The sequence below is a fragment of the Aythya ferina genome (assembly GCF_964211825.1).
Source record: "Aythya ferina genome assembly, chromosome: 2".
NCBI lineage: Eukaryota > Metazoa > Chordata > Aves > Anseriformes > Anatidae > Aythya > Aythya ferina.
In genome coordinates, this window is record NC_140297.1 from 14737364 (window position 1) to 14763537 (window position 26174).

Here is a 26174-nt window from a genome sequence, read left to right on the forward strand (position 1 = left end):
CTGGGAAAAAGATCATTACCAGCGCACTTACTGGTGCATGGAGCTACGACCTGTGTTTATACACATTCTGCTTTCCTTACATGCACACATGTTTAGTTTTGACTCATCTGTGAGCAGTATGGAGGATGCAATCAACAGGCAGTTGAGGCAACAGAAAACTCAAACAATGCCAAGCTGTTGGTGCCAAATTAGAAATGATAGGCATTATAACTTTTTTTTTTTTTAATCATTTTCAGTTACTGTGTAACTTCTCTTTCCCCTCTAGAAATGATTTTATTTTTCTCCTTTCTTCATGTTTCACCATTTCACATGAATATGGCTGAAACAGTCCAGGAGGTATTTCCCTTCCTGATAAAATCAATAGCATAGTCCAGGGCCCCAAACCTCCAAAAATCGCCTCAGTGCCATTCACCCCCACCACCCCCACCTCGGAAATATCTGTACATAACACCCACAGCACAGTTTCTGCTTTTTTGTCCTTAATGTTAGATATATGTTTGTGGAAAACTTTAGCATTTTAAGCATTTTTTTTTCCTTCTCTGCATATGGATTTTTTATTTTTGTTACTGAGGTTAGTTTTAAAAGAAACTTGTGTGGTTGGCAGCCGGTGCTGACAGTGCCAGCCTGGGCTGGGAGGCAGCGTGGTGACTCCTCACGGGCTTTTCTCTTTTTGTTAGCTGCTGCTTGCCTTTGCCAGACAGAAGGAACCTTTGCTCTGGCAGGCAGGGAGAGCTGCAGTTTTTCCTGTGTGATTTCTGAGGGAATTTAGTAAAATTCCTCTTTGGACTGAGCTTTGAATCCTGTGGCCATGTGGTACCGTTAGCTGGGGCTAACCACCCGTGCGTGTCCTGGTAGAAGAAAAGCAGCTTGGCAGATTTACATTTCTTGTTTGCATTTTTAGGCAGTTGCACACGTCCACCTTTGAGGAGTAATCGCCTTTTCTTCTGCATTAGTTATTCTGGAATTATGCAGAAAATGGAACTATTAAAATCTGAAACTCGAGGATTTATCATTTGGAGTTTTAGGGGACTTAGAGTAGGATTTGAACCTCAAATGCTCTAAGTAAACTAGCAAGCATTTAAAATTTTGATTTAGATCAGCTTAAGGAGAAAATGCTTTATCAGTGATCTGTAAATTATATTAGCTACAACTGAAAACAGTGAAAAGCTTCCTTTTCAGCCAATTGTCACTTCTCATAAGGAACTGCATACTATGGCAGTGAGGCACACTACCTAGTACTTAACTCCCTTAACAGGATCCAGGAGTAGGCCAAGGCTTTCAAGCAAGTCTGCCTGAAGTTAGACATACTTAGCCAGTCCGTTATGCCTGAGCAAACCATAACTGAGACACTACCCCCCCTCCCTGGGGGTTTCTGCTTTAATAGAAGAGTGTTTTCTGAACTGTGAGGGTGTTAACAGCCATTCTGTGTTTCTGGTACTCTTGTCACTTCTACTGAGCCTGATATTTACACCAGCCAAGTCAACAGTGTTTCACTTTTCGGACAATAAGAAGAATGTGGATTGAAATGAGAACTCATTTCCTCAAATTGTTTATATAATGAGTATATTTATGTAATGAACATAATATGAATATATTTATATAATAAGTAAAAATTACTTAGAGATGTATATCTGGAGGTAGTTAGCACCAATGTTTTCCAGCGAAAGACGTATATTATTTTACTAGTGGATGCAATGCCCCAGTACATACAAAAAGGGGAATTTCAGATCATTTGAGCTGTCAGTGATGGATGGAAAAGGAAAAAATGGAGAAAAATGATCCATCTTTTGCTGTTTACCCTCCTCACTGACCGTGCGATCTGTGCAAACCATCTGTAGGTTCCAAGTTGGCCAGAGGCTGGTCAATATGCTGCAGGCTGTAAACTGGGCGTGCTGGAGCTTCACAACGAGGAGCCTTCACCTCCCTTCCCCCTGCTTCTGGCAGCTGACTGGTTTGCTCTTACTCTTGCTCATCTGTTCCGTCAGCCATGCGCACGTCTTGCGTGTCTCCTTTCTCCCACTCTGTCATTTTAAGCTTTGGGTTTTCACGTTGTGCTCCATTCTGCTCTGTGTTCTCCACAGGAACATTTGAGGTTCCTATCTCATGAATTCCTGCCAAGTTCTGATCCCAGCATCTGTTCCAGACATTATCCAGATGCTCTAATTTTGGGACCTATAAAGACAGGACTTTTTTCTGATCCTACATTTCTGTGGAACCCAAGTAACCTGAAGCACAGATATGATTTTGAAAACATTAATCTAATAGTTAAACAATAGCAAAGGCATTCTGGAAATGACACTTTTGACCACAAGAGTTTTTGTAATTGCTGGTATGTGCTGAATGTAAATTAATTCACTCTGCTGGGGATAAAGTTACTTTTGTGTAGCTGTGGCTAGATGGAGCTGTCAGAATGTGTAAGACGGTTTGATTTATGTGCAAAGGCTATATGCATTAGACTTCCCTGGTATGCGCTATTCATTTTAGCTACTTATGGGGTTGAATGTTGATGCCCTTTTACTGTTTTAGCAGAGATGATATAATGTTTGGTAATTATTTTGGAAAGTAGAGAAATCATTTGGGATACAACAATTAGGCACAGAGACTGGGAAATAAGGCTGGCTTTCGGTGAGGGGTAAGACCATCTTCAAGCAAGGACATTTGAAAAAATAGTGAATGCATAAATATTTCTGATTAAATGTGTATTTTTTGTATTTATGTGGTTAGAATTGTTTTAATAAGTGAGTGGTCTCCAGTGAGGCAGGTAATCTGAAAGTGGTATTTCACGCTGGAAAAGGTGACCCCTAATGAGAAAGCGTTCTGTTCACAAGCTATGCTGTCTCTCATTTTCAGTCTTTTCCTTTTAATATTAATTACTGGGATGTTTTAATTAAAAACAGATCTTGGAGGTATTATCTGCTTCCTCTGTTTAGTCCTTTTAAATGTTAATCACTTATGACAGCATAATTTACAGAGCAACCTGCACGAGCCTTGTGCAATGTGTCTGCTTTGTGTAGTGCCAGACTGCAAACTGCACCCCAAAAGTGTTTTAAAAAGTGCACACAATTGCATAGATTCAACCTGGCAGGAGAAATACAAGGAAAATAATGGCTTTTTTTTTTCTTCTTTTGATGACTTAAAAATTAAATGAAGGCTTAGTGAGACAGTGTGACAGAAAATCTATTTCAAGATGGCTGGAGCTTCCCAAGAACTGATGCTTATGCTTGGGGTGACCAGGCTGAATTCACTCCTGTTTCCGTGAGAAGACATTTAGAGAAGAGTGGAAGGTGAGAGGCGAGATTCAAGGGAGTCTTGGTACCTATGGAGAGATTTCATCAAACAGAATTGTGAAGTGTGCACAGAAGAACACTTAAAAAACAACAAACACACAAAAAATTAAAAAAAAAAAAAAAAAAGAAAAAGAAAAAGAAATGAGCAAGGTGAAAAGGCATAGAGAAACAGTGAGTTTTTGTTTGTTTGTTTGTTTGTTTAATCTAACATTGAATTTCACATAAACTTGTAGTGAGATCTCTGCCCTTGATTTGTCAAGCAACACGGATGGAGCTCTGGGCATGCCACGGGAGCTCTACCCTACCCAGCCCGAGGCTGAGGAGTGGGAGGAAGGAAGCGGCATGGCAGGGGGAAGGCACAGGGAAGGGACCTATAGGGTGAGACACAAAAAATGGGTTTTGGCAGTGTAAAGAAGAGAGAATGCACAGGCAGCTGGCATATTGGCACTAAGTCTCTGTGGGGTTAATGTTCTCCCTCCCTCTGCCCCCAGCTCTTCTCCCCATCCTGCCAGAGCTGGCCTTGCTCACTCATCCTTTGGAAGGCAAAACAAGCATCCTCAAGCTGCCTTCAGCTGTGGCTATGTTGTGCTTAAAATACTTTTCAAGCTGGAAATATTTTAAAGCAAAATAGTATTTTTTTATAGCTGCATATCAGCAGAAAATCACCAAATCTTACTCAGAAGGACGTAAACTTAATAAAATATCTCTGTTATAAGCACAGAAGCAGAGCGAGTGCTCCTTTGATTGTATTTTTCAGTATAATTTGCTGAGAAATGAAATTCGGCAACAAAGACCTCCCAAACGTGCTGATTTTCAAGGACTTAGCCTCTCCCAGCTACTGAACAAGAAAAGTAACTTTGCTTTTTGCTGGGTCCTCAAATTTAAGGGTGTTTGAAAGCAAACGTTGGGTTCTGAAATATATGGTTTCTGTAGAAAGCAGCCATGTTTGAAATGCAAACAAAATTGGGGCTAAATTCATTCCTTGTCTAATGCAGCAGTTCTGGGTGAAATGAAGATCCCACAGTGACCAAATCAAATCTCAAACTGTTGTAATATTCCTTTGCAATATGGCCAGCCGTTGGCATCCTCTTTTTTCTCTCTGCCTTTTGGCTCCCTGTATTATTCTTTCTCTGAGATTTTTTTTCCCTTTTCAACAGCTGGTTTTATTTTCAGTAACTAAAGGTATAGTTGTCAGTTCATAAATCTAAACAATTACTGTATTTATCCCTACAAGGGAATATCTTTATTCATACATGGGAATTATTCCCTAAGAGCACTGGAGGTATAGTTCAGAGGGGCTTTTTTTGAGCATATAATACTAAAAATTAAAGGGAACTATCAATGAGTTGGAACACCATTAATTCAGTAAGCACTGGTCAGAAGTATTAATGTGTTTGTAGGTTTAAGATAAATAATCTTCTACTGCACGAGCGAAACTGCTTGTTCTGTGTGATGTTTCTGAATGGAACCTTTGGTAATCTGATTCCACACACGCTTTAACCTTGTGCAAAATTTAATGAAAAATACAGTTACTACTGAATGTACTGTTTTGCCAGCTCAACAAAAGATGTTAAGTTCTGCATATTTTTGCATAATAAAGATAAGTGTTGACAGTGTAATGATCCATTTGGCATAGATAAAATCATGAATGATTTTAATAACCTTACAACAATATTTGAATTCACTATGAAATATAATATAGGCACTTCAAACAGAGGCAGGCCTGATGCCCTGGTATGGAGTGCCAGCTTCTTATAACCTTAATTTTTCTAGGAGAAAAAGGCAGAGAAACAGAGGGACTAGACCAGCACACAGGAGACAGGGAAGAATTAGGACAGCTAACGAATGCAAGAGATCTTTTTCGAAGTTTTCAGTGAAGTCCTTATATGCAGGTTGACACGGATGGGTTTTGGCAATGCTTGCATCTCTTTCCACAGTTTGGGTAACTTAGTTGTATCATGTGTTGGAAAATGCATTCTTCTGTATGGGGTGAATCAAGCTAAAGTGTAATAATGGTACAGTGTTCCCAAGTTGGGTAGCTTGAAATAATTGTACATACAAATGTAATTTATCTTGGGTATTTCTTTTTAAAAATGTTTTTCAGGTTCATGTAGGTGATATAGTTGCTTCAGTTCCAGTTTCTGTGTTGATTTAGGGAATTAATTTCCAAAATGACTTCTGAAAATTGAATCTGGAGTCTTTGAAGATTTCACACTAAATGATTTAGGAGTAACATCCCAGCCAAAGTCACTGCTTGTGTTTCTGTCTATTTGGTTATAATGCATCCCTACATAAACAGAGCACTGTAAGGCGGTGGAGTGTTCTGTGCCAAGTAATCAAGAATCACAGACTGATGCAAAGTGTCATTAGAGCAAAGTTGGGGATCTCCTTTACTATTCACTTCTGTGTTTCACTTAGACAAAAGCACTTGGCTTCCAGCAGTTGTGTTTTGATACTGGATGTGATGGTATTAACTGGCTAGATTTCTTCTGAGGTCTTCAGATGTTTATCTTCATTTCTTCTTGCTGCATTTATTTCTGTTCGTGTTTGTTTTCATAAGCGTTTAGAGGTCAGGTTTGAAAAGCCACCAGGCAGCCTTTAAAAGCAGACTTTCAAAAATATGTTGGAATCTAATTCCTAATGATTTTACAAGGTGTAAGTAAGTGAGGTGCCTTTCTGCAACCCAATGAGTTGATTATTGTTCAAAATCTGGCCCCAGATCATTTTGAAAATGATTTTGGCATTGGGGGGCTAGGTTGTAGTGAAAGTCCCTGGGGATCAGGTACTGCATCGTTTAACTTGTGGGTGTTTTGTGTGGAACAAACACAGTCCCTACAGATTACAGTGTATGGTGGATGGATGTACTTCTGGATGGGGATGCACCAGGATATTTTTTCTTCGTACAGACATTATTATAATCCTGGCAGTTGTAGAAAGCTGAGAGGCATTTAGTAAGAACTGTAGTACAACAGTGCGGGGATCCTCTCCCTTACTACACTATCAGATGTAATCTAATGGGTGTCTTCTGTTTAAGAGCAGAGCTCCTTGTCTGGCCTACATTCATGTAATAATCCTGGTGAGCCTGGGATGCCACAGGAATGAATGGCCAACCTCTGCCTCTTGCCCATCGCGTGCTGCTTACCATCAGCCCCTCTCTGGCAGTGCACATAGCTGCTGGCAGAGCATTGCATGCTGATTTGTAAAGGTGGCCCTAGTGGGCTTCAGGTTGTTGCATTGCTTTCACCGTCGTTACATTTAAAAATAATATAAAATGTTAGTCATGGGGGAACAATCAGTCATTTGCATTAAAGATTTTTTTAGAACTTTACTTAAAGAAAGGGAGACAAGAGTTATTGACTAATGCGCTGATTATTTTTGCCATTATGCATAAAATAAAGAATATCATTATTGTTATTTTAAAATGCCAGAAATAAATGTCTCTTTCTTTGACATTTAAGAAATACTAGATAATGAAGTTAGCTAAAAAAAACATTCCAATCTTGTTTTTTTTTAAGGCCTCTTTAAAGTTTCTGGGGGGAAAAAAGGAAGTGTTATACAAAAAGTAAAGGGTACGTAGAATTTTACCTTTTGAACAGACCTTGACGTTGATTTAAAATAAGCCTTATTTAATAGGTATTGTATTGCACACTGAAGATAATTTAGGCTAATGTCAAGGACAAGTGTTATCTATTCCTTTGTTGTAGTGAGGTATTGAAATAATGAGTGGAACAGAAGGGAATCAGAAAATGTTTGAAGTTTTTCATCTGTGTCTCTAGATGGGTATTTTTAATCACGTTCTCCTGGCTTTTGCATGCAAATTACACTGAACAGCACATACTATAAAAATTAAGAGCTGTATTTTACAAAATGTATTTTCTTGAAGTTTAATAAGCTTGCAAAGATTTGACTGTGCCTTAACTAACTAGATACCTTTTTGTACCTCAGCTGAAATTAAAATCTTAGATTTTTCAGTGCTGCTGTTTTGATCCCATAACATTGAAGAAATGTTGAGAAATTGAAAGCTTTTGGTATTTTTGGAGGTTTCTGAAGCCATTTTTTCCTTGGTACTCAAGGGCTGCAGCTCCCAATGACAGATGAGACAACCGTTAAGATTTAATACATCTTTATTTCAGCAATATATCTTGCTGTGCAACACCAGCCCCTCTAATAACCCCAGTGTCTGGATTACTTACTGCATAGCGTCACTGTTTAACTGCTGACCTCTGTGTCAGAAATAAAACACAAAACTCCTCCGTGGCCCACACTGTTGACTTGGAAGTCTGCTGACCTGCGGAGTCATCCCATCCTCACAGGCTCAGCTGAATGGGGAACAGTCTGGGTATCTTTCCGAGCTCTGTCCTCTTAAAAGAGGAGGCTGAATTTTATAGTGCACTCTAATAAAATGTAAAATTGCTTCCAAAGTGATATTAAGAACATTGTAACATTGTCCTGAGTGTAGTTCGCATAAATTAGTGCTGAGGGAGCAAAAATGGAGGAGATGAAATTGGCTTATTCAAGTGCTCAGATGTGTACCTGCTGCTTTCCATGCATAATGCACTCTCTTCTGATACCATGTTTTCTTTGCAGTCCTCTTTAAAAACAGAATAGATTTTTTTTCCTATTTCTTTTCAAAATGAGCTAAAGAGATACGATGGTGAATCATATACTGTGGTAGTTTTGCAGAGTATGTCCTTAGCCTAGCGTAAGAGGTCTGTTTGTACAAAGGGATTTTGGAAGAAATCCTTTTTGTATAAATTGAAGATTTAAGAAAATAACAGGATAGCACCATATTCTATTTGCTTTCAAGGGACGAGCCGGTGAAGAAACAATCCAGTATAAAAGCCCTATGATAAAACAAAAACAAAACAAAAAAAAAAAAACATGATTGAAAAACTTTCTAATTTAGGGCAGTTTCCCTAGCTGTTCTTACATCCCAGCTGAGCAATGATTTAACCATTTTGGTGTCTGCTGTGTGGAGGGACTGCAGCAACTGAAGAAAACCAACTTCTGTCCAGTTGTAATATCTTCATTTTTGCTGAGAATCATGAGAGAAAAAATAAAGGTTGTTTAAAAGAAATTAAAATATTTTTATCTATTCTTCCACTCCCATTTTAGCAGTAGCTTTGTGCTTAGTTACAGGCTCAGGAATTTCTTTCCCCAAAATCTCACCCAGATCACTTGCTTTTGCAACGCGATGCACCTGTAGGGTTTCTGCTCTTTGGCTTTTGTGTGGCTGCACCCATCCTAGAGGTCAGTGCATCGATGGCATCGCCTGCTCTTTCGCCAGGACAGCTGATACTGGTGGGGATCAGCGTTCCCTGGAGAAGGTTGGGCTGGTCACCACTTCATACTGGTGGGAGCCTTCTTTAGCGTGGTGAAAGAGAACAGCAGAAGCACAGCTCTCAGGAGCATGAGCTAAAGTAATGAACTGGAGCATTCACTTCACAGCTAATATAAAAACACCCTGGATACCTGCATACATCATCATCTCCCAGTGTGCTTCATGACACACACTGCTTCTGGCGTTTCTTTTTTGCCTTGAATGCCTTCTGGCCATTTGGGACAGGGCTGCTGGGTTGTAGGGCTACTAAAGCTGTGGTGCTGGGATTGCTGTGCCCATGCCGTAGGTTTGGCTGGGTAACCAGGGCAGAAGGACCTTGCAGAGGACTGAGTTTGTGCGTGTGCTTGTCTGGCAGGCCACACACCAGGGCTGGGGGCTTGGTGCTCATTGAGCACATCATGGTATATCTGGTGTATTCAAGGCACATCCAGCCAACTTGTCAGGAAGCTCAGTGGCATCTACCTCTAATTGTCGCCGTAATGCTTCTAACACTGCCCAGTTATTGTCTTGTTTCTTGGTCTAAACCCCAACATGGAGGTTGAGCAGAGAGCAGTTCAGTCGGAACAGACACACTTCGTGCTTTCCAGGGTGCCACAGTCATGCTTGCTTTCAGTCTGTTGCTCAGCAGTACAGGAGAGGAGGGAGGAAAAGTCTTTTAAAAATATGTCATCTTAAACTAATATATTTTAAAAATAGTCTAGTAAATTACAGTATAGTAACTAAAACTGTATTTAATTCCTACTGGGAGAAGATTAGATTGCAATTTAATATTGCTCCTAGAATTTCTCAGATCAAAGTGCTGTAGGCAATGAATAATCAAAAGCAATGTTTTAATAAAAAGCTTGTATATTTACTTCAGAATCATTTCTTAGATTTAAAGAATTATGAAAGCAGCAGATTCTTAAACTATATGTAAAATTAAAGTGTTCTTTGAATTAATAGATGCGTTCTGATCTTGCAAATATGATTTAACTTGGAATGTTATGTTGAGCTTCGAAAGGGAAGGGTGTTTGCTTAGTCAGCAGAGTAGAGAATGACTTTCAATTATATCTGTGATGTGTTTTCCAGCAGCGATTGTTTTATATCAGGGGCTTTTGAGGGGGCAGAATGTATTCAGCAAAGGCAAATGTGGAGTCCTGCACCTGGGCTGGAAAAACCCCATAGAGCAGTGTAGGCTGGGGGCCTACCGGCTGCACAGGAACAGACCCGGTGGACAGCCTTGTGATGAAGACCAGCTCCATCCTGGGCTATATCAGCAAGCATATGGCCAGCAGGTTGAGGGAAGTAGCTACTTCCCTCTGCTTCTGCAGTGTTTTGGCTTCCCCAGTACAAGAAAGACATTTCTATGCTGGCCCAGCCAGGGGCCACCAGGCTGGTTTAGGGGACCGGGAGACATCACACGGGAATGGGGGCTGAGACCAGGGTTTAGCCTTAGGAAGGGAGGCCTCCAGGGGTGCTGTTTGCTGTGCACACAGCATTGTCTGTGTAACTCCTCTGTCAGGTACAGAGAAGAGGTAGCCAGACTTCTCCCAGAGGCATGCAGGAGCAGTGCAAGAGGCAGCAGACACAAATTGCAACAGAAGACGACTCAGTGCAGTGCAAGGAACACAAATCTTAAAAGCAGGTGTGGTCGAATACTGGGAAAGGTTGCCTTAAGAGGTTATGGAATCTTTCTCTTTAGTGTTATTCAAAACTTGAGTGGATGTGGGCCCAAACAACCTCCTCATGCTGACCCTAATTGGAGCTGGGGTTTGGACTAGGTGACCTGCAGAGGTCCCTTCCAGTTATGACTATTCTACATGAGCTTACACTTCTGTATAAGTCACATAAGATCTAATACAAAGTGTTAATTTGATAGTAGAATGTGACCCTTGAAATGGTCTTAATATTTTTTTCAAAAGCAATAATGCAATAAAGCTATTAGAGGAATATCAGTTGTTTTGCTCCCTTCTAGCTAAACTACTGTGCAAAGTTGTTATTGAAAGCCAGTTCTGACTTCTGACTGAACTTGATTAGGACGGGTAAAGACTTTCTTGAAATTACAAAGGCTTATGTTTTGTGTTAGCTCATCTAAAATTTAAACTGTGCTTGCCTTTTTTCTTCTGTTAAAGTGTTGGGTGATCTCTTGGTCTGTGTTGAGGGGATGCAGGTCTCAGGCTGGAGGTATAACACAGGATGCCTCTTAGATGATATTTTTTCTAATCCATCCTATTTTATGTCTGTGGGTAGCAGTGCCTTATTTGTTTAAATGTTCCTTTTTTTTCCTATTTCCTCTTATCAGTTTGTTAATACGGTAGTTATGTTTAAATGGCTTTTTAATAAACCATGTAGAAAAGTGAAGCTGAAGGAATTACAAATACTTAGATATGCCATGGTGTCATTAAAGTCAGTTCAGCCATCAGAAAGCCTACAAATTGATTTAATATTTAGATTATTTGGCATCTTAATAATAATTAGCTACTACCTTGTTAATTATTTTCCCAAATTTGTGTTTTTGCACTCTTATCTATTCCTTCACATGTGCAGCAACTTGTATTTCAGGACACTTTGGAGCCTGAGCTGAAATTTGATTTCCTGCTGGGCAAGAGCAGTAAGCGAGTACTTTGGTTTGCACCGTAGCACTGCAGGACTGAGCAGGAGCCCATGCTGACTGCTTTGGGTTACACACGGCTATTGCCAATTCTGCATAGTTTTTCTAGACATTTGTTGGTGGTCTCTTGAATGTTCTTCAGCTGTGCTCATTGCAAAGGAAGTGTGTGGTTAGTTATGTGGTACGGCTTTGCTTGAGTGCATAACTTCTGGAGAAGCTTTAGGCCGAGGAGCACAGGTTGCCAGTGATGCTCTTGGTTATATTTTCTGTCAGCCTTCTTCATGTCCAATTTCTACATACAGTATGTCTGAAAGTATGCGGCAATGTTCCCACATCAGCAGGTTGAACGTCTGTCTAAAAGTGTGTGCGAAAGAGACCTCTTCGTGGGGACTGCTGGACAGGGCTCGGCATAACCCTTTGGCATCAATTTTTAGGAAATTGAAGGAACTATTTTAGCAAGAGATATATTGGAAGTTAGATTGTAGAATTTCATTTGGACCTTCAAAATCTCTCTCTTTGAGATCCAAAATTTCCTATGAAAGTTATTTAATTCAGTTATTAGAACTGAGATCTTCTTTGTGCTAAGCATGAAGCAAGAACCAGCATCCTTGCCCATTTCAGCACCTGTCCGGAGGTGAGCATGGAGCTGCGGAATCATAACTGGAATGGACCTCTGCATGGAGCCCAGTCCTCTGGGCTGCCTTGGAGGTGAGCACCTCTACTGCTCTCTGCTGGAAGCAGAAACATAATCACTTGTGAGAAAGGCAGTTTTTGAAGGGCCATCCTGTAGGAGAAGATGTGCAACACGCACTTGAGGAGAGCACAGCAGCTGTAAGTAAGCTGTAAGCTTACACAGTGAGCTGTGTACGGCCACATCTGGATATCGTTGTGTGGGCCAGCAGGGGAAGCCTGCAGTGCAGCCCGAGGCACTGAGACACGTCTGGTTCCTCTACAGATCAACTGCAGAGCAATGGGCCTCTGAATAGTAGAACAAATTGGGAATGTCCTTCTGTGAAATTAGCTGATAAGCATCCTTCAGGTGAGGAGAAAACATATTTAAAATAGCTCTTAATGATTCAAAAAGATAAGGGACTTGTCTTTTGCTTCATGTTAGAAAGAGTGGACAGGATTGTGCAGAGGATATGAAACCAGAGCAACGGTTGCCATCTTTCTGGTGTGAGAACGGAGCTGTAATCCCAACTGATGCTGAAATCAGTCCGAAATCTTCACAGGCACTGATACCTGCCCATGATACAGCAACAGAGTTGTCAGTATATTACAAAAGTTTTAGAGAGACACTTAGGAATACGTAAAATTCAAGTGATCTTTTTGACAGTCTTACACGTCATAGGGAAAAGATACAGCAAAAGTGCCTAGCTTTATGGATTTTGTGAAGTGGAGAATTTCTGGTTTCGTGGTAGAGCAGGATGACCTAATTGCACCATGTGATAGTGATGAATTGTTTTATATGGTATGAGTATTTAATCAGAATGTAAACAACCATTGCTGGTGTGATTTTTAAAAAAATCCAGTTAATTAACATTTAAGTACTTAATCTAGTCTATTAATTAAGCCTGCATATGTGTTTACTAATTTTTAATTGCCTTAGAATCAAAGGAAATTGTAATAATGAATGTTGGAATGCAGACTGCTGCTGCTGCATCAATATGAAAAGAAATCTTTCTTCTTGCTTTTTGTTTATTTGAGTACATATAACCTGGCTAACATGATATGGCCTGAACAAAGCAATAGAAAAACTCATAATGGTCTCCATTTCAGAGAGAGTTGAAATAAGTCTGGAGCTAAACGTTGGAGAAATTAAATGAATATTTCCATAGGCTGTAATCTCAGCAAAGCTCCTGTCTTTATATTTGAAAGTGTTACTGAATATCTGATACATTTAAAAAACAAAAACAAAAACAAAAACAAAAACAAAAACAAAACCACACAACTAGTACATGCTTTCTGTGGGGATGAAATAGCCTGTTCAAACTGGCATTTCTTCCTATGCTAGTTTACATTCATGAAGAGCGTGGACATGTATTGAAACCTCTTTTCCATTGCTATCATAATTAGAAATGTAAACATGTCAGTCTAAATTAAGGCTACAATTTATTAAATTTGTTACAGGATAACAAAGTGGTTTGTTGTTACTGAATTTTATTTCTTAGTTCCAGATTTTTACTTCAGTGATTGAAAAATGCAAGCAGCATGTGTCCTGCTCTAGTCTGTTACCACAGTTCCACTTCTTTGATGCATTAGGTTCAGGCCCCTTGGAGTCGTGGGCTGGGGAGGAATGGCCTAAAATCTTGTTATTACTATTAGTGCTGTGCTTATTTATTTATTACTGTTGTTGCCATGATATTTGGTCTTTGGCAGTGTTTTCTTTGGCAGTATTTTTTTTTTTTTTTTTTTTTTTTTTTTTTTTTTTTTACTTTTCTAATGGATTCAGACAAGCCAAATTGCTCCCATTTTCACCAAATTTGTGTGGAAGATATGTTAAAGAGCTGAACTAATATTAAACAGCTTAGCTGTTTTCTGCTTTTTTCATGCTTTGTTATGGCTTCTTCATCCTGTCTGCTGATTTCCAGTGTAAGAATGGCTGGTACGGTGGGCTCTGCGGGTCACTGCGAATGATGAGATCTAAGATTGAAAGATGGAGAACAAGAGGCACACCTGGTGTCATGCATTGAGTGTAATCATTGCAGAATAATTCTGGAAAGCAGTACGCTGTCCATTGTATTTGAAAATGGACACTGGGTGTGACTATGGTAACTTCAGTTAAAAAAGTGAAAAGAAGACAAAAGAGAGAAAAGAAAAATAGTCAATGTGGAGTCAAAGCTGTCTCCCTGCAGGTGCTGTTGTTTTCAAGCAAGACAGTCGTCTTTGTTTTCTGTGCTCTTCATAAACTTGGTATTTAAAACCTATCAAAATACAGTAAGTTTGCCATTGACTTTAAGGCTGCAAGCAGCTGGTCTAGTAATCTGTGTTACGTGCTTGGCCAAATTAACACCATCCCTGGCATGAAGCAGCTGTTACTGCTGCAGATTCCCGTGCACAAGGTTCCTGGTGGGTGCAGTGAGCTCCTGGTCTGGCTTCTGTCCAAGTAGCCCCTCACGGCGTCTTTTAATGTATGTGTTTTGTGTCTCATTGCTGCAGAAATGACAGTGGAGGTGTGGTTAGTGGTAAGATCACCTCGCTGGTTGTATGTAGGACATTTGGGACAGAAATGCGCAGGACATGGAGCACACAGCACGTCTCACGCTTCTTCATGTGGCTCTTTCTGTGCCTGTGCTACATAAATGCATGCCATGGGGGTCGTGGGCTTTGAGTGTTGGGGGCCAGTCTGCAGCAGGATCTGGCCTGTTGCTTGTGTCCTGCATTTCTGGGCTTCCAGAGGCACAGCCGTGATAATTCCTTACATTGCTCCTTGAAGAATTTCCTTTGAGGAAAAACAAAATGTGCTGGAGAAAGCAGAAATCAGTGCTCAATGTAAGGGCAGGATGGGAGATGTTCCGTCTGCCCTTGTTTCCTGTAACCTCACCGTCATCCAAAGTGTGGCATCCCCAGCTCTGGAAATCCAATGCTGTCATTTATTTTAAGTCTTCCAGTCCTCAAGACTCATCATTAGGGATAAGTATACCTTGTAAAACTGTTTTACAACCAACACGCTAACTAGTGTAGCTGAGCTGCAGCGAACCTGTGTTGAATTATCTTGAGGAAAGCCAATGCAGCTTGTATTGGCTTTATGCAAAAATGTTACAACTTGGTAGGCTTTTTATTGGAACCGAAGCCTTTTGAAGATTTGATGCTGTCAAAATGGCGAATACCTGTGCAAATACAAAAGATCAAAAGCTGAGCTTGAGATGAGCAGCATTCAGTTTTAGATGTTCTGAAGTCATAGGTTGTAGGCTGCTGGAATAGGCAAAAAGCTTGAGGCAACTTACAGTAGAACATGAACACACACATATATATTTATATATTGATATGCACATACATTTTGATGTGGTTAATATATATAAAATACTTGCAGCAGCATACCATGATATTTTTTCATTAGCCTCAAAGGAACAGAATGTAATTTGGGGATTTATCTTGATACATGCCCTAGTACAGTAGGAGAAGATTTGATGGTTCATCCTTGGAATTCTTAAACACATCCTTTGTGTTTTGTTCTGATACCTTGCACATTTTCACTTGTAGATTAGTTTATTTTCAGTTGCTGGAGATTGGTAATTAGCTTGTTATAAAACAGATAGTCAAAGTGCTATGAGTGTAAAGTGTGTTGCTTTTGAGAAATAAGCTTCAGTTTATGTAAGCACGGGTATTTCTCAATGAGTTAGAATATTAACCGGTCTCATACTGTTGAGGTACTGATGTTGTAAGTATTGACAGATCTCTTCTGGTGTTATCTTGTATACAGATTTCTCAAAAATAAAATAGCAAATTGTATGTTAAAAACACGCTCACTGTATCTGCTGTTGCAGTCTGGTTTTCCTTGTGCTGCCTACCTCCCAAATAACCCTGGAGAGAGATTGCTGACTTTTACCCGTAACCAGTTTGCTCTTTCTCTTTCACACATGCCAGCGCCTAAATTTGCATTAGGTCTGGAATTACTGGCAGAAGATTGCTACTCTGCAATTTCAAAACTACTCATTAAAAAAACGTTAATGCCTGAAAGTAGCTTCAAAGGCTGTATTCCCAAATCATTTCCACTTGGGCTTCCAGTTGCAGTTTTAATATTTATTTATTTTAAACCAATGTTTTTGTAAGTCAGATTAGAGTAATGGCACTAATGTTAAAACCTGTAGGATGAGGTGATGCCAAATTCCCTGAAAGAAAAAAGGAAAAAAGAAGAAAGAAAATGACCCCTGAAATGATTCCTTTAGGTTATACGAAGCTTTAAGTGTTGTTATAACAAAATAAACAATTTGCAGAGATCAGCGCAGGTTTAAGCTGATTTGCTCCATTTACCCTACCAATTTGGACAGAAGAATGTAATGTGTTCTTGGAAATGCCTTTCAAATATTACATTATAGATTAATTTATAGGCTGCAGAATGCTGTTATCCATAGGACTTTTCTACCCATCTTGAAAATTAAGTTCTAAAATTAAATGTGTATAAGAGCTGGCCTTTTCTTTTTCAGTAGGTCACTAAAGATAAATCGGGAGAAATTATTTGTTTCAAATAAAAGCCTTTATATACAGTGGAATAAGTATCTCACATTTACTGAAAAACATCATGATGTTTTCCCTAGTTCCCTCACGATGGTGAACACAGGTTTAGTAAATCTTCATTAAATTAGTGACTTGGCTAAGTTTCCAATTGGGCTTCGGTTCTTATTCTTTTCTTGGAGAATCTGAATGCAAACAACAGAAGTATTTCTGGAAATTTGGATAATGAAATTTTGCAAGGGAAGCCCACAACCTAATCATATTTATAGCTTGTAATAGGTGTCAGATTAATAATGAAAAGAAATTTGTAGTTTACACTTTAGGGTGGCTGCGTATTTTGCTTGTAGTTTACAATGTGTATTAACGTCATTTCTTACTGTACATTTTTATTCCATTAACTTGCATTATCACTCATGATTTGACTTTGTAATAATGATTACATGTAGAGGTATCAAGACAGGTGATAACTTCCAGTGCTCGGGTGTTGGCATTCAGGTAATTCTCTGCATTAGTGGGCAAGATGAAGGGGTTTGCTGGACATGTGTGACTCTGCCTTTCCTGACTTGGTGCCATTCACTCTAGGGCTTGCAGCGTTGCGTTTTGTGTCGTGTCAGAGCTGCTGACTCTTGGCACTAGCCAGTTAATGGCTGCCTTTCCTTGGGCCAATGTTGAGATCCAGGTGTTGGTTTGAGTCATTGCTGATAGGCATTTCTTGCTATTTGATGGGAAGAATGATAAAACACTCATCTACAATGGCACTTTGATGTTGCTGAAGGTTTCTTTCTAACAGTAAATTAAATGTCATTTGCAGCTGGTAGCTGTGTTTGATGAGCAAGACCCCCACCATGGAGGTGATGGCACCAGCGCCAGCTCGACAGGCACGCAAAGCCCCGAGATTTTTGGCAGTGAGCTTGGAACCAACACAGCGTCGGCCTTTCAGCCCTACCAAGCTACGAGTGAAATTGAGGTCACCCCTTCAGTCCTTCGTGCAAGTAAGTAAATGATCTCCACATCTTGACGTATTTCATCTTAATTTACGAGGATGCCAAGTGCTGCTACCCATTCATGCTGCTGGGAATGTGATTCATTATCTGTCCTTATCGAATGCTGATCAAAATTGAGAATCTGCATAAATGCCGGTTGTATGTAAGCAAATAAGCCTGTTTTAATAAATTATTTATAAGCTGCTTTTAGGAGCAATAAGCTCTCTCTGTGCTGCCAGTTTAAAATTGTCCTAACACTGAAAATCACAGCAAAATTTACAAATGCAGTTGCTGCATGCTGTAATATGCAGTTTGCCAGTTTTATTCCATTAAATGAAGAAAAGGGTAAAAAGAAACTACAGATAGGAGCACTTTGTATTGAACCTGTCAGTGTTGCTAGGTTATGCTTGTCACCTTTCCGTAAAAACACCTTGTGATACATGCATTTACTATGTTGGAGAAAGATACTCTTCTAAAAAAATAAACCCAGGAACATCTCTTTGTTTTGTTTAGTTCAAAATGAGGACAATTTGCTGCAAAATCATGAAGTATGAACTATGTATCACCATTCTTGTTTAGGCAGGATTTTGAATATTTCAGCTTACTAGGAAGGAAAAATGGCCATATGGCACAACAATGTAATTTTCATTGATGTTAAGAGTTCCATGCAAAGAAGACAACAGTAGAGTAAGTGACATGCCCCTCTTGTAGTATCTGTCATTTCCTTCATTGAGGATTTGAAGTAGTGACTCCATTCCAGAAAATTCTTAGCAGGAGTTAGCATAGGTCAGTCCTTCAATATTCTGTGAGTATCATGTTTTAAATGAGGATTTGTAATTCCCAGGAGATTACTTTTCTGTAGATGTTCCGTTAATGGATAAAATGTGTGTTTAAGTAATCAGGTAAAAACACAAATGGAAAAGTTACAACTCTATTTAAAGTTTGAGGGATTTTGTACCAGTGTGTTTTCTGTAAAAATAAGGGAACATTTAAGAATTAGCTTATATAGACTTGAATGTATATCATTTCAGGCTGTGACTATGTTTCACTGTAACACAGAATTAAATGAGGGAAAGGATAAATGGCAGATGAGAATAAAATAATAATAATAAAAAAGAATCCTGGAATTTTGGGGCCCTTTAGTTTTGCTGTTGTTAGAGTATACTACTCCTAAATGCACATCTCATTTCTATGTATAAGCCAAAGAGCTGTCCTCCTGGGTTTGCAACTCAGGCTGGCTTAGAGCAGATACACACACACACACACACACACATTTTTTCCTTAGTTTGATTATCCGGTGTATTATTCAGTATGTTGATGTTGGTACATCAAATGCATATAGTGCAGATGAAATTCAGTGATATATTGGACAGCTCACTTATCTTTGGTGTCATTCTGGAGAATGCATGTAATACTTAGCCAGTTCACTGATTGTTAAAAGGACCAAAAAGTGCTTTAAAACCCAGGTCTGTAGCAATGCGCTGAGTTGGTAAGCATTACAGTTCTTTTGACACTTGTAATAAAATCATGCAAAAATAAAATGGGTGAAACAATTTGTCATAAATGTTACTGCAAATCAGAGATGCTCTCTTACCTAGCTAATGCTTTTTTTTTCTTGATGTTGACAATTAGATATATTTTGTTTGTAAATGTTCCAAGCCACAGCCTTAGAATCCCAGTCCAGTAATATTATCCCATATTAAACCCAACTATTTCAAGAATTTCATTTAAATATACATTGAAAATGGAAATAATATCCCTATTGTATTTCCTTTATAATTTGTGAAGCGAAGCATAGCATACAAATGGTATTCTCAGTATTTCAAATAATTATCTTCTTACTGTGTAAGTTCTATTCAGCAAATAAAACCCATCCAGTTTTGTGGTAGATGCAGATCCCGATTATTACATGTTGACAAGGTCATATATCTATTAATTGGATTGGAGATGGGATACAAAATTGCTGTAATTATTGTAATTTTCTAGCTAATTGCAGGGTTGGCGGTGAATATTTTACTTCTAACAAATGAAAAACAGTATTCCGCCTGAAATTGGTTTATAGCATTTTAGACATTTTGTTTTACATCTCTGGTGCTTTTTGCTCGCAGGCTGGGCTCTGTCTCTCGGCAGCCCATGCACGACCGCCCGTCTTTGTGCTGTCCTGCTGCCGCTCACCTGCACCCAGGGGGCTGGCAGCGGTCCCCATGCAGAGGCAGGATCCGAGAGGCTGGGGCTGGGGCTCAGGGGCCTGCTGAGATTTTCGTCTCTTTGTTCTGGTTGCCATGCCAGCCCTTTTGTTTGTTTAGAGATCACGCCACCGCTCCTCTCCCAGCAAGGGAAAGGTTAGCTAGATCAGGTCCAGCTGGAAAAGTAATATTCCTCCGGCTTCCCTCTTTTCCCATGCACAAACAGAACCTGGACTTTGCACGTGGGGGGTTGTATCAAATTGAATCTTCCCGTCTAAAGGTGGAAACAACAATGATGCTGGCCCATACCCCCCAGTGTTTTTTTTGCGTTGGGAAAAGGCAGTTCATCAAGGCGAGCAGTTGGTTTACGCTTCTCATCTAGCTCTTTCTCCTTTTATTGTTTTTCTGTAACCTAAGTTAAACTTCCCGTTGTTCTATTTCATCCCTTGAGCTGCATTTTTTTCTGTAAGCATACAGTAAACAAGGCGTTTTTTTGTGTGTGCCTGCATGCTTTCTGAGAAGAGGTTGGAAGCTCACTGCAGAAGATTGTTAAAGCAGACTGATGTTTATTCCCTGCTGAAATATAAACTCGAGGCGCAGGTGAAAATTGCCAAACCTAATGAGCAATTTGGCAGATAAGACAGGATGTCAGGCAATGACAGTTCAGCAGCGGGTGCACTGCCTGTGAACCAAGTTGTTTGTTTCACAGTACTGCATTTAAATATTGTAAATAAAATCCCTTTTCAGCTACGTGAGTTACTGTGAAAAGGGCCATCTCTTTGTCTTGCTCTCCTTTTAAGTTATTTAGCTCTACCAAATAACCAAGGGTGGTCTTAGTTCTTGTCTCGGTGTGATTATACGTTACAAGTCTCTGAATGTTTCAGTATTGCAGTTAATGAGCATTTTTAACATAAAACATTATTTGGGAAATACATTAGGAGAGGCTGATAGGACTGATATTTTCCAGTTCAGAGTACAGGAGAGTAAGGGCAATGGGAGATCCTCTTTCTGTAGCTTCATCCAGAGGGAGGCTATCAGGAAGATGAAGCTATCAGGAAGATGAAGTTAGTGTGTTCTCATATGGGCAAAGTGACAGGGCTGGTGGCAACAAACACAGGTTGCAACAAGGACGATTCCAGATTTTCAAGGAACTGACACAGCTACTGGTATGGTTCTCCTGCAGGCTGGACGCTGAGCATCTCCTGCAGTGCTGGCCGGAGCAATCTAGGAAATTACTAAGAGCTAGCTGGAAATGGTGCTCTCCAGTGGTGTATTTGCTCAAGTGTATTTTAGTAGCACTCTGGACATCAGTTTCATATTCTGTTCTCAGAAGGAGAGTATGGCAAAAGTGGTCTAGATGAGAATATTATGCAGTGAGCGCACAGCTGGCTGTAAAGACGTGCTGAAAGTGCAGAGGAGCAAATAACTTGCTGCACTTCCCCTTCTTTGTTTAGCCAGCAGCACGCCTGTTGCTCCGAGGTCGCCTGTGTGAATGTGTGCTCTCGCCTTGCAATGGGAACAGGTTTATTCCTCACAGGTAAGAGCACGCATGCAGACTGCCACTGTGCATTACTTGATATATTAGAGTTCGTGACCTTCCCTGCCTTTGAGTTTGTGCATCTCTCTGTGCCCTCTCAGCAGTTTTCAGTAGTTTAATGGCAAATTAGGAGGATATATCAAGTATAGTCCCTGAGGACTCTCTTAGGCTGAGGACTGTTCAGTATTTTAATAAATCTGAACTGGAATACAGAGTATTGCATTAAAAGCTAAGAAGGTGTTTCAAGTACTTGGGGTGTCAAGGTTTCAGTTCAGCCTTCACTACACACATTTATAAACTCTTTTGAAATCAGTGAGATATGCATAGTCACTACATTGAGAAGGAAAAAAGTAATTTGCAAGCCAATACGAGTGAACAGCAACTGCACAGGACAGCTAGAAGGATCTGGGCATTATTGCAGGGCATCTGGGCATTATGTTCCACCTTCAAAGGCAAATGCTGTTGTGGGTTCACTGAAGTAGGTGCAAGCTGGAAGACTAAAGCTGGGGTAACTACTGCTGGTGCCAGACTTAGAGAAATTGTAAACCAGTTGGAAAGTGATGAAATGCAGCAATGAGAAGGTACTTTTGAGACTACAACCAAGCATTGGAAGGATTGGTTTATCTAATTAAGATAAAATTGATAGAATCCAAGTCTTCAATTTTTTTTTTGTTTGTTTTCTGTGTCTAGTAAGAGAAAGGCAGTTGGCATTTCTTGGAGAAAAAACATTTTTTTGTAATCTGAAGGCCTGCTAAGCTTTTTCTACACCTCACACAACAAATGGGTCTTAGTGGGAATAGTTCAGAGACATCTGCTCACTGCTAAACACCGTCATGTGCTGTGCTGCAAGGCAGTCACTCACCTGTATCAGGTCTGTCTGTTTTCTGGCTAAGCCATTGGGCTGTTTTGTAACTACGGGCCAGCCACTTCCTGCATCCTTTGCAAATATGTGTCTTTTCTTAGCATCTTTCAATTGGAGTATTCAAAAAATCAAATACTAAGCAAAACAGTTAAAGGTGTGAGTGCATAAATAAACGTGTGAATTTCAAGTACTTTAAACTTGAAAAGCTTGCATTTCATTTTACTTCTGATTTGATACAAGTATTTATCTATTGAATCTCAAATGCATATTCTAAGAATTAATTTGTTAATATTTCTATGTGCCTTCATTTAAGAAACTGGATTTCTGCACGTTTCAAAAATGATTATGGTTTCAGCACTCTTTCCTACATATGGCCACTAGAAACATTTTCTTTCTTGGATCTCTCTATCTCCTTATTCATCTGTGAGTCAGCTTTATATATGGAAACAGTCATTTTCAAGTGATGAAGAACCAAGGAAGCAAGAGATTAGAAAACGGAGGAAGAGAAAGATGTGTTCTTCAAAAACCAGATGTTTGGAGCTTGATCAGATGGAGTTGTCTTTAACTACCTGCCTACTAAATGTAGAGAAATTCAGCCACATTAATAATAAAAGATTATAGTTTTAGAAGCAAAGCTTGCTAAAGTCACTGGGACTTTTTCCACTAGCTCCAACAAGCTTGGGGTCAGGTCAGCTTTCTGTGTTGTTTCCTCAGTTAGAAACGTTTACTGGAACCACTGTGAGGTGTTAGGTGTCCGTTGTCCAGTGCAGTAATGGGAATGAATCCCTGGAGATTTCATAACCATCATTACCACTTTTAATGCGTTGCCAGCTTCTCAGACGTTTCTTTTATGGTGTCAGATAATATTAAAAGAAGCTAAAACTAAGGCTTGCGCTGAGCTGTTGGCAGCTGAGTAAGAAAGGTTTCTCATGCGTCAGAGTCGGAGGAGAAGCTTTAGCAATGTCTGCTTCCTCACCTTCTGGTGCTCTCGCCATCCAGGAATTCTTATCACAATTATCCCCATAGCTCTATCAAGGAAGTGATTGTTTTAAAGCCAGAGTTATTGAATCAAAAAATCAGTACCAGGTGCTGCTTTCTTCCACGAGGCTAAATTTGTTCTCTCTGCAGTGCAGCTCTGACTTGAGTGATCTCCAGTTGGTGTTTTCTCCAAGTGTAGTGCTCTGCTGTTAATTTGGGATTGTCGAACAGTTTAAAAACCATGTGTTTTTGATGAGACCGTGACACGTTTGTAAAAACAAATGGCTTTTAAACTGCTTAAGTTTCTAAATTAACCTTTAATATCTTCTCCGTATATCATCAAACAAAATGCTGTAGCTTCTACTAGGATTAAAAAAATCACAAAAGCAATATAGTAAAGAATTTTCAAACTCACTGGGTTCTCTGAAGGAAACCTTAGTAATCATGGGGCATTTCAAGATTTCTTTCCATATGGTGAGAGCTTCTTTCTTTGAGTATTGATAAGGGGAAGTAATAAAAACACAGTATTGTGTCTGATACCTGGTGGTACTGTGTATCGTAGCTACAGAATATAGTACAAGACAGATAATAAGGAAGGGTTATGAAGATGTGAAGTATTGAATTTGAATAGTTTAAGAAGTCAGGTTGGATATTAGTCTGAATTTGACATGTTAAATAGATTTAATGATCACTTGAACAAGAAGCTATTATGGAAATCACAGCTGTATTCCGGGAATGTTTCGAAATGTATGTGTGGTGGTGGTGGTGGTTTTTGTTTTCCCCATTCTTTGAATGAAAGGTAATTTTTTCCCCTCAGAGAACTGCATTTTTATGTATAGAAAAATGTTGTGCCGTTTTCTCCAACCAAACATCACAGAGGAGCTGTGAAGTTTATTGTATTTGGGTACCATGGGTTTATTCCCATTGTGATAAAGCTGTTTGTTTATGGAGTTTGTCATCATGCATGTACCAAGAAGTGTAATAACCCTTTCTAGAGATAATTTCTTGATTACTCCTTTAGTTCTTGTTATTTCAATGTAAGCAAATAAGAAGAAGCACAGTGAAGATAAAGAAACATGAGTTTGAAGTGAGTAGGAAATGCCTTTTCATGGTACAGACAACTATCCTGCTATTTATTTATTTTTACTTCAGCGATGCATGTGTATATTATACATGGGAGTGTAGATCAGGTGTAACAGTCCTATTTATCCAACTCATTGTAAAAAAAATAGCATAGTATTTATAGTTACTTATTTTAAAATGTGATAAACACTGTGCTTCAAGGCATCCTTAATATCCAGAGCCACCAGTCCTCAAGAGTGACGGGTGTCCAGGTCTCATTTTGCTTTGCTTTGAGGCACCAGCCTTAGTCTCTGTGGGGGTGCAATGCTGACACGAATTACTCGCAGACAATTTGCCAACAGGGAGAGGATGCAGAGTTTGTCAAATGTGCTTAATGATTCACTTAGTCCTAAGTGGGATGACCTTATTGAAGGGGTGTTGGAGGGCTGGTGAAGAGCTCTGCGCTGCTGGGGGCTCCGTGCCGTGCTGCCAGCAGGGTTGCCCTGGGGCCCGGGCAGCAATCTTCAGCTCAACAGCAGCACTCGCCCCCTGCTGAAAACAAAGCAGCGTGTGGGTTATGTTTCCGACCACAAGCCCAAGGCTGTAAGATATTATGCCTAAAGTATATCCTTAATTACACTGAATTTATGCTTCGTTGAGAGCGTTGTTGCTTGGTTTTGTTGTAAATTCACAAGGAATCTTCTCTCGATTTTATTTGCTGCACGTGAACTCACGTGGTCTTTTTTTCAGATTGGGACATGTTTTGGAGATAGACCATCTCTTGCCGATTGCCGGGAAAAAGTTGCTTTCAATTCTCTGTCTTTTGACATGTGCTTTTGAGGGGGATGAAACACTGACAGATGGCTGCTAGTTGAATAGGCTTGTTTTTAGTTTGTATTTTATTTACTCATGCACTGAATAGGACTGAACGATGATACAGAAATGAAGGAGAGGATGAAAAATAACTCTCCATTAATTTATTGCTTGATTTCATACTTTAAAAAGATCAAATTTGTTCCTTCTCCCACCCGTCTCTTGTTGTAAATCTGAAACAAATTGTGTAAATAAGATGAGCTCCGGCTTCAGAAATGCATCAGGTTCATTTTAGGGGCAAATTAAGTATTTAGGGTGAGAATCCAGCCTAAATCTAGAAGAACTTTCCCACTGAGATTTGGGCCCCCAGTACCACTGGATGCTGCAGAGGTGACAGGCCCAGCTCCAGCCCATGAGCCCAGAGGAGCCGAGCTGCCTGCTGCCAACCTGCTGTGGTGTTCCTGTCCCCTCTGCTCTGCAGGCAGGGACCCCTCGTCCCCCCTTCTGTGGCATTGTGGCCACGTCCCCGGGGTGGCTTTCACAGCCTGGCTGATGCCAGAGCTCAGCTGTTGGGGGTTGGAGGTGGATGTGAGCTCGGGCTGTGGTCCAGATCGATATTTCTTTCCTCCACTATGGATTTAGGTAATTAATTCTGTCAACAATTATAGATTTGGAGAAACTGGAAGTGATTGTATAAATGGGAAGGGAGCTGGGGAGTGTGGGTTTTTACAAACAAAAGCAAAAAATGGTGCTTAGGTTAACACAAAATCTTTGTGCTGCTACTTCCCTGCATGCAGTAAAGGGAGGCACGAAGGTATCAATACAAAGCACACAAAGTGTTAGCTTCTGGAAACTGTGCCTACAACCTGGGGACTAGGCCTCTGAAAGCAATCTTGTGGTCAACCATTAAAACTTTATCCCTAATGACGGGATTTGATCCAGCTGTCTGTGCATCAGCACTGTTCACAGGGAAGTAAAATCTAAAAAGAAGAATTCAAAGGAAGTAAGAAGACTTCTTTTGGCAGTCGCTGGGCAACAGCTGATTCAAAGCAGGCACAGTGGATGGGATGAATATCAACAAACTTCACGTTCTGCACCTGAGCTAAACACTCAAGGCAGTCCTCTTTCTCATCCCTGGGGAAGAACAGACACCTTTAGGATGTGTTTGTCCGACCTATTTTACAGCTTATTTCAGGATGAGATGGGGTATGGCCTAGGCAAGCTGCACTGGCCGGTCTCTATTGATCAGGGAGAAACAGGGGTGACCAGTTCAGAAATAGGTGTCTGCAGCTGTGTGAATCCCATTCTGCTTGTGATTCACAGGCTGTGAAAGTAAAAGGGTTTTTATTTAAAAGTTTTT

The 26174-nt window shown here is 40.0% G+C and overlaps 1 protein-coding gene across 11 annotated transcripts in view; it reads left to right on the forward strand.

Moving 5' to 3' along the window:
* PARD3 (par-3 family cell polarity regulator) overlaps positions 1–26174 on the forward strand; it is a 445907-nt gene that overhangs the window by 131132 nt on the left and 288601 nt on the right. For all 11 annotated transcript variants that reach the window (XM_084507958.1, XM_084507950.1, XM_084507957.1 and 8 more), the window contains exon 3: positions 17205–17385. In XM_084507958.1, coding sequence (XP_084364084.1) covers positions 17205–17385 — 181 coding nt within the window. The remainder of the gene's footprint in view (positions 1–17204; positions 17386–26174) is intronic.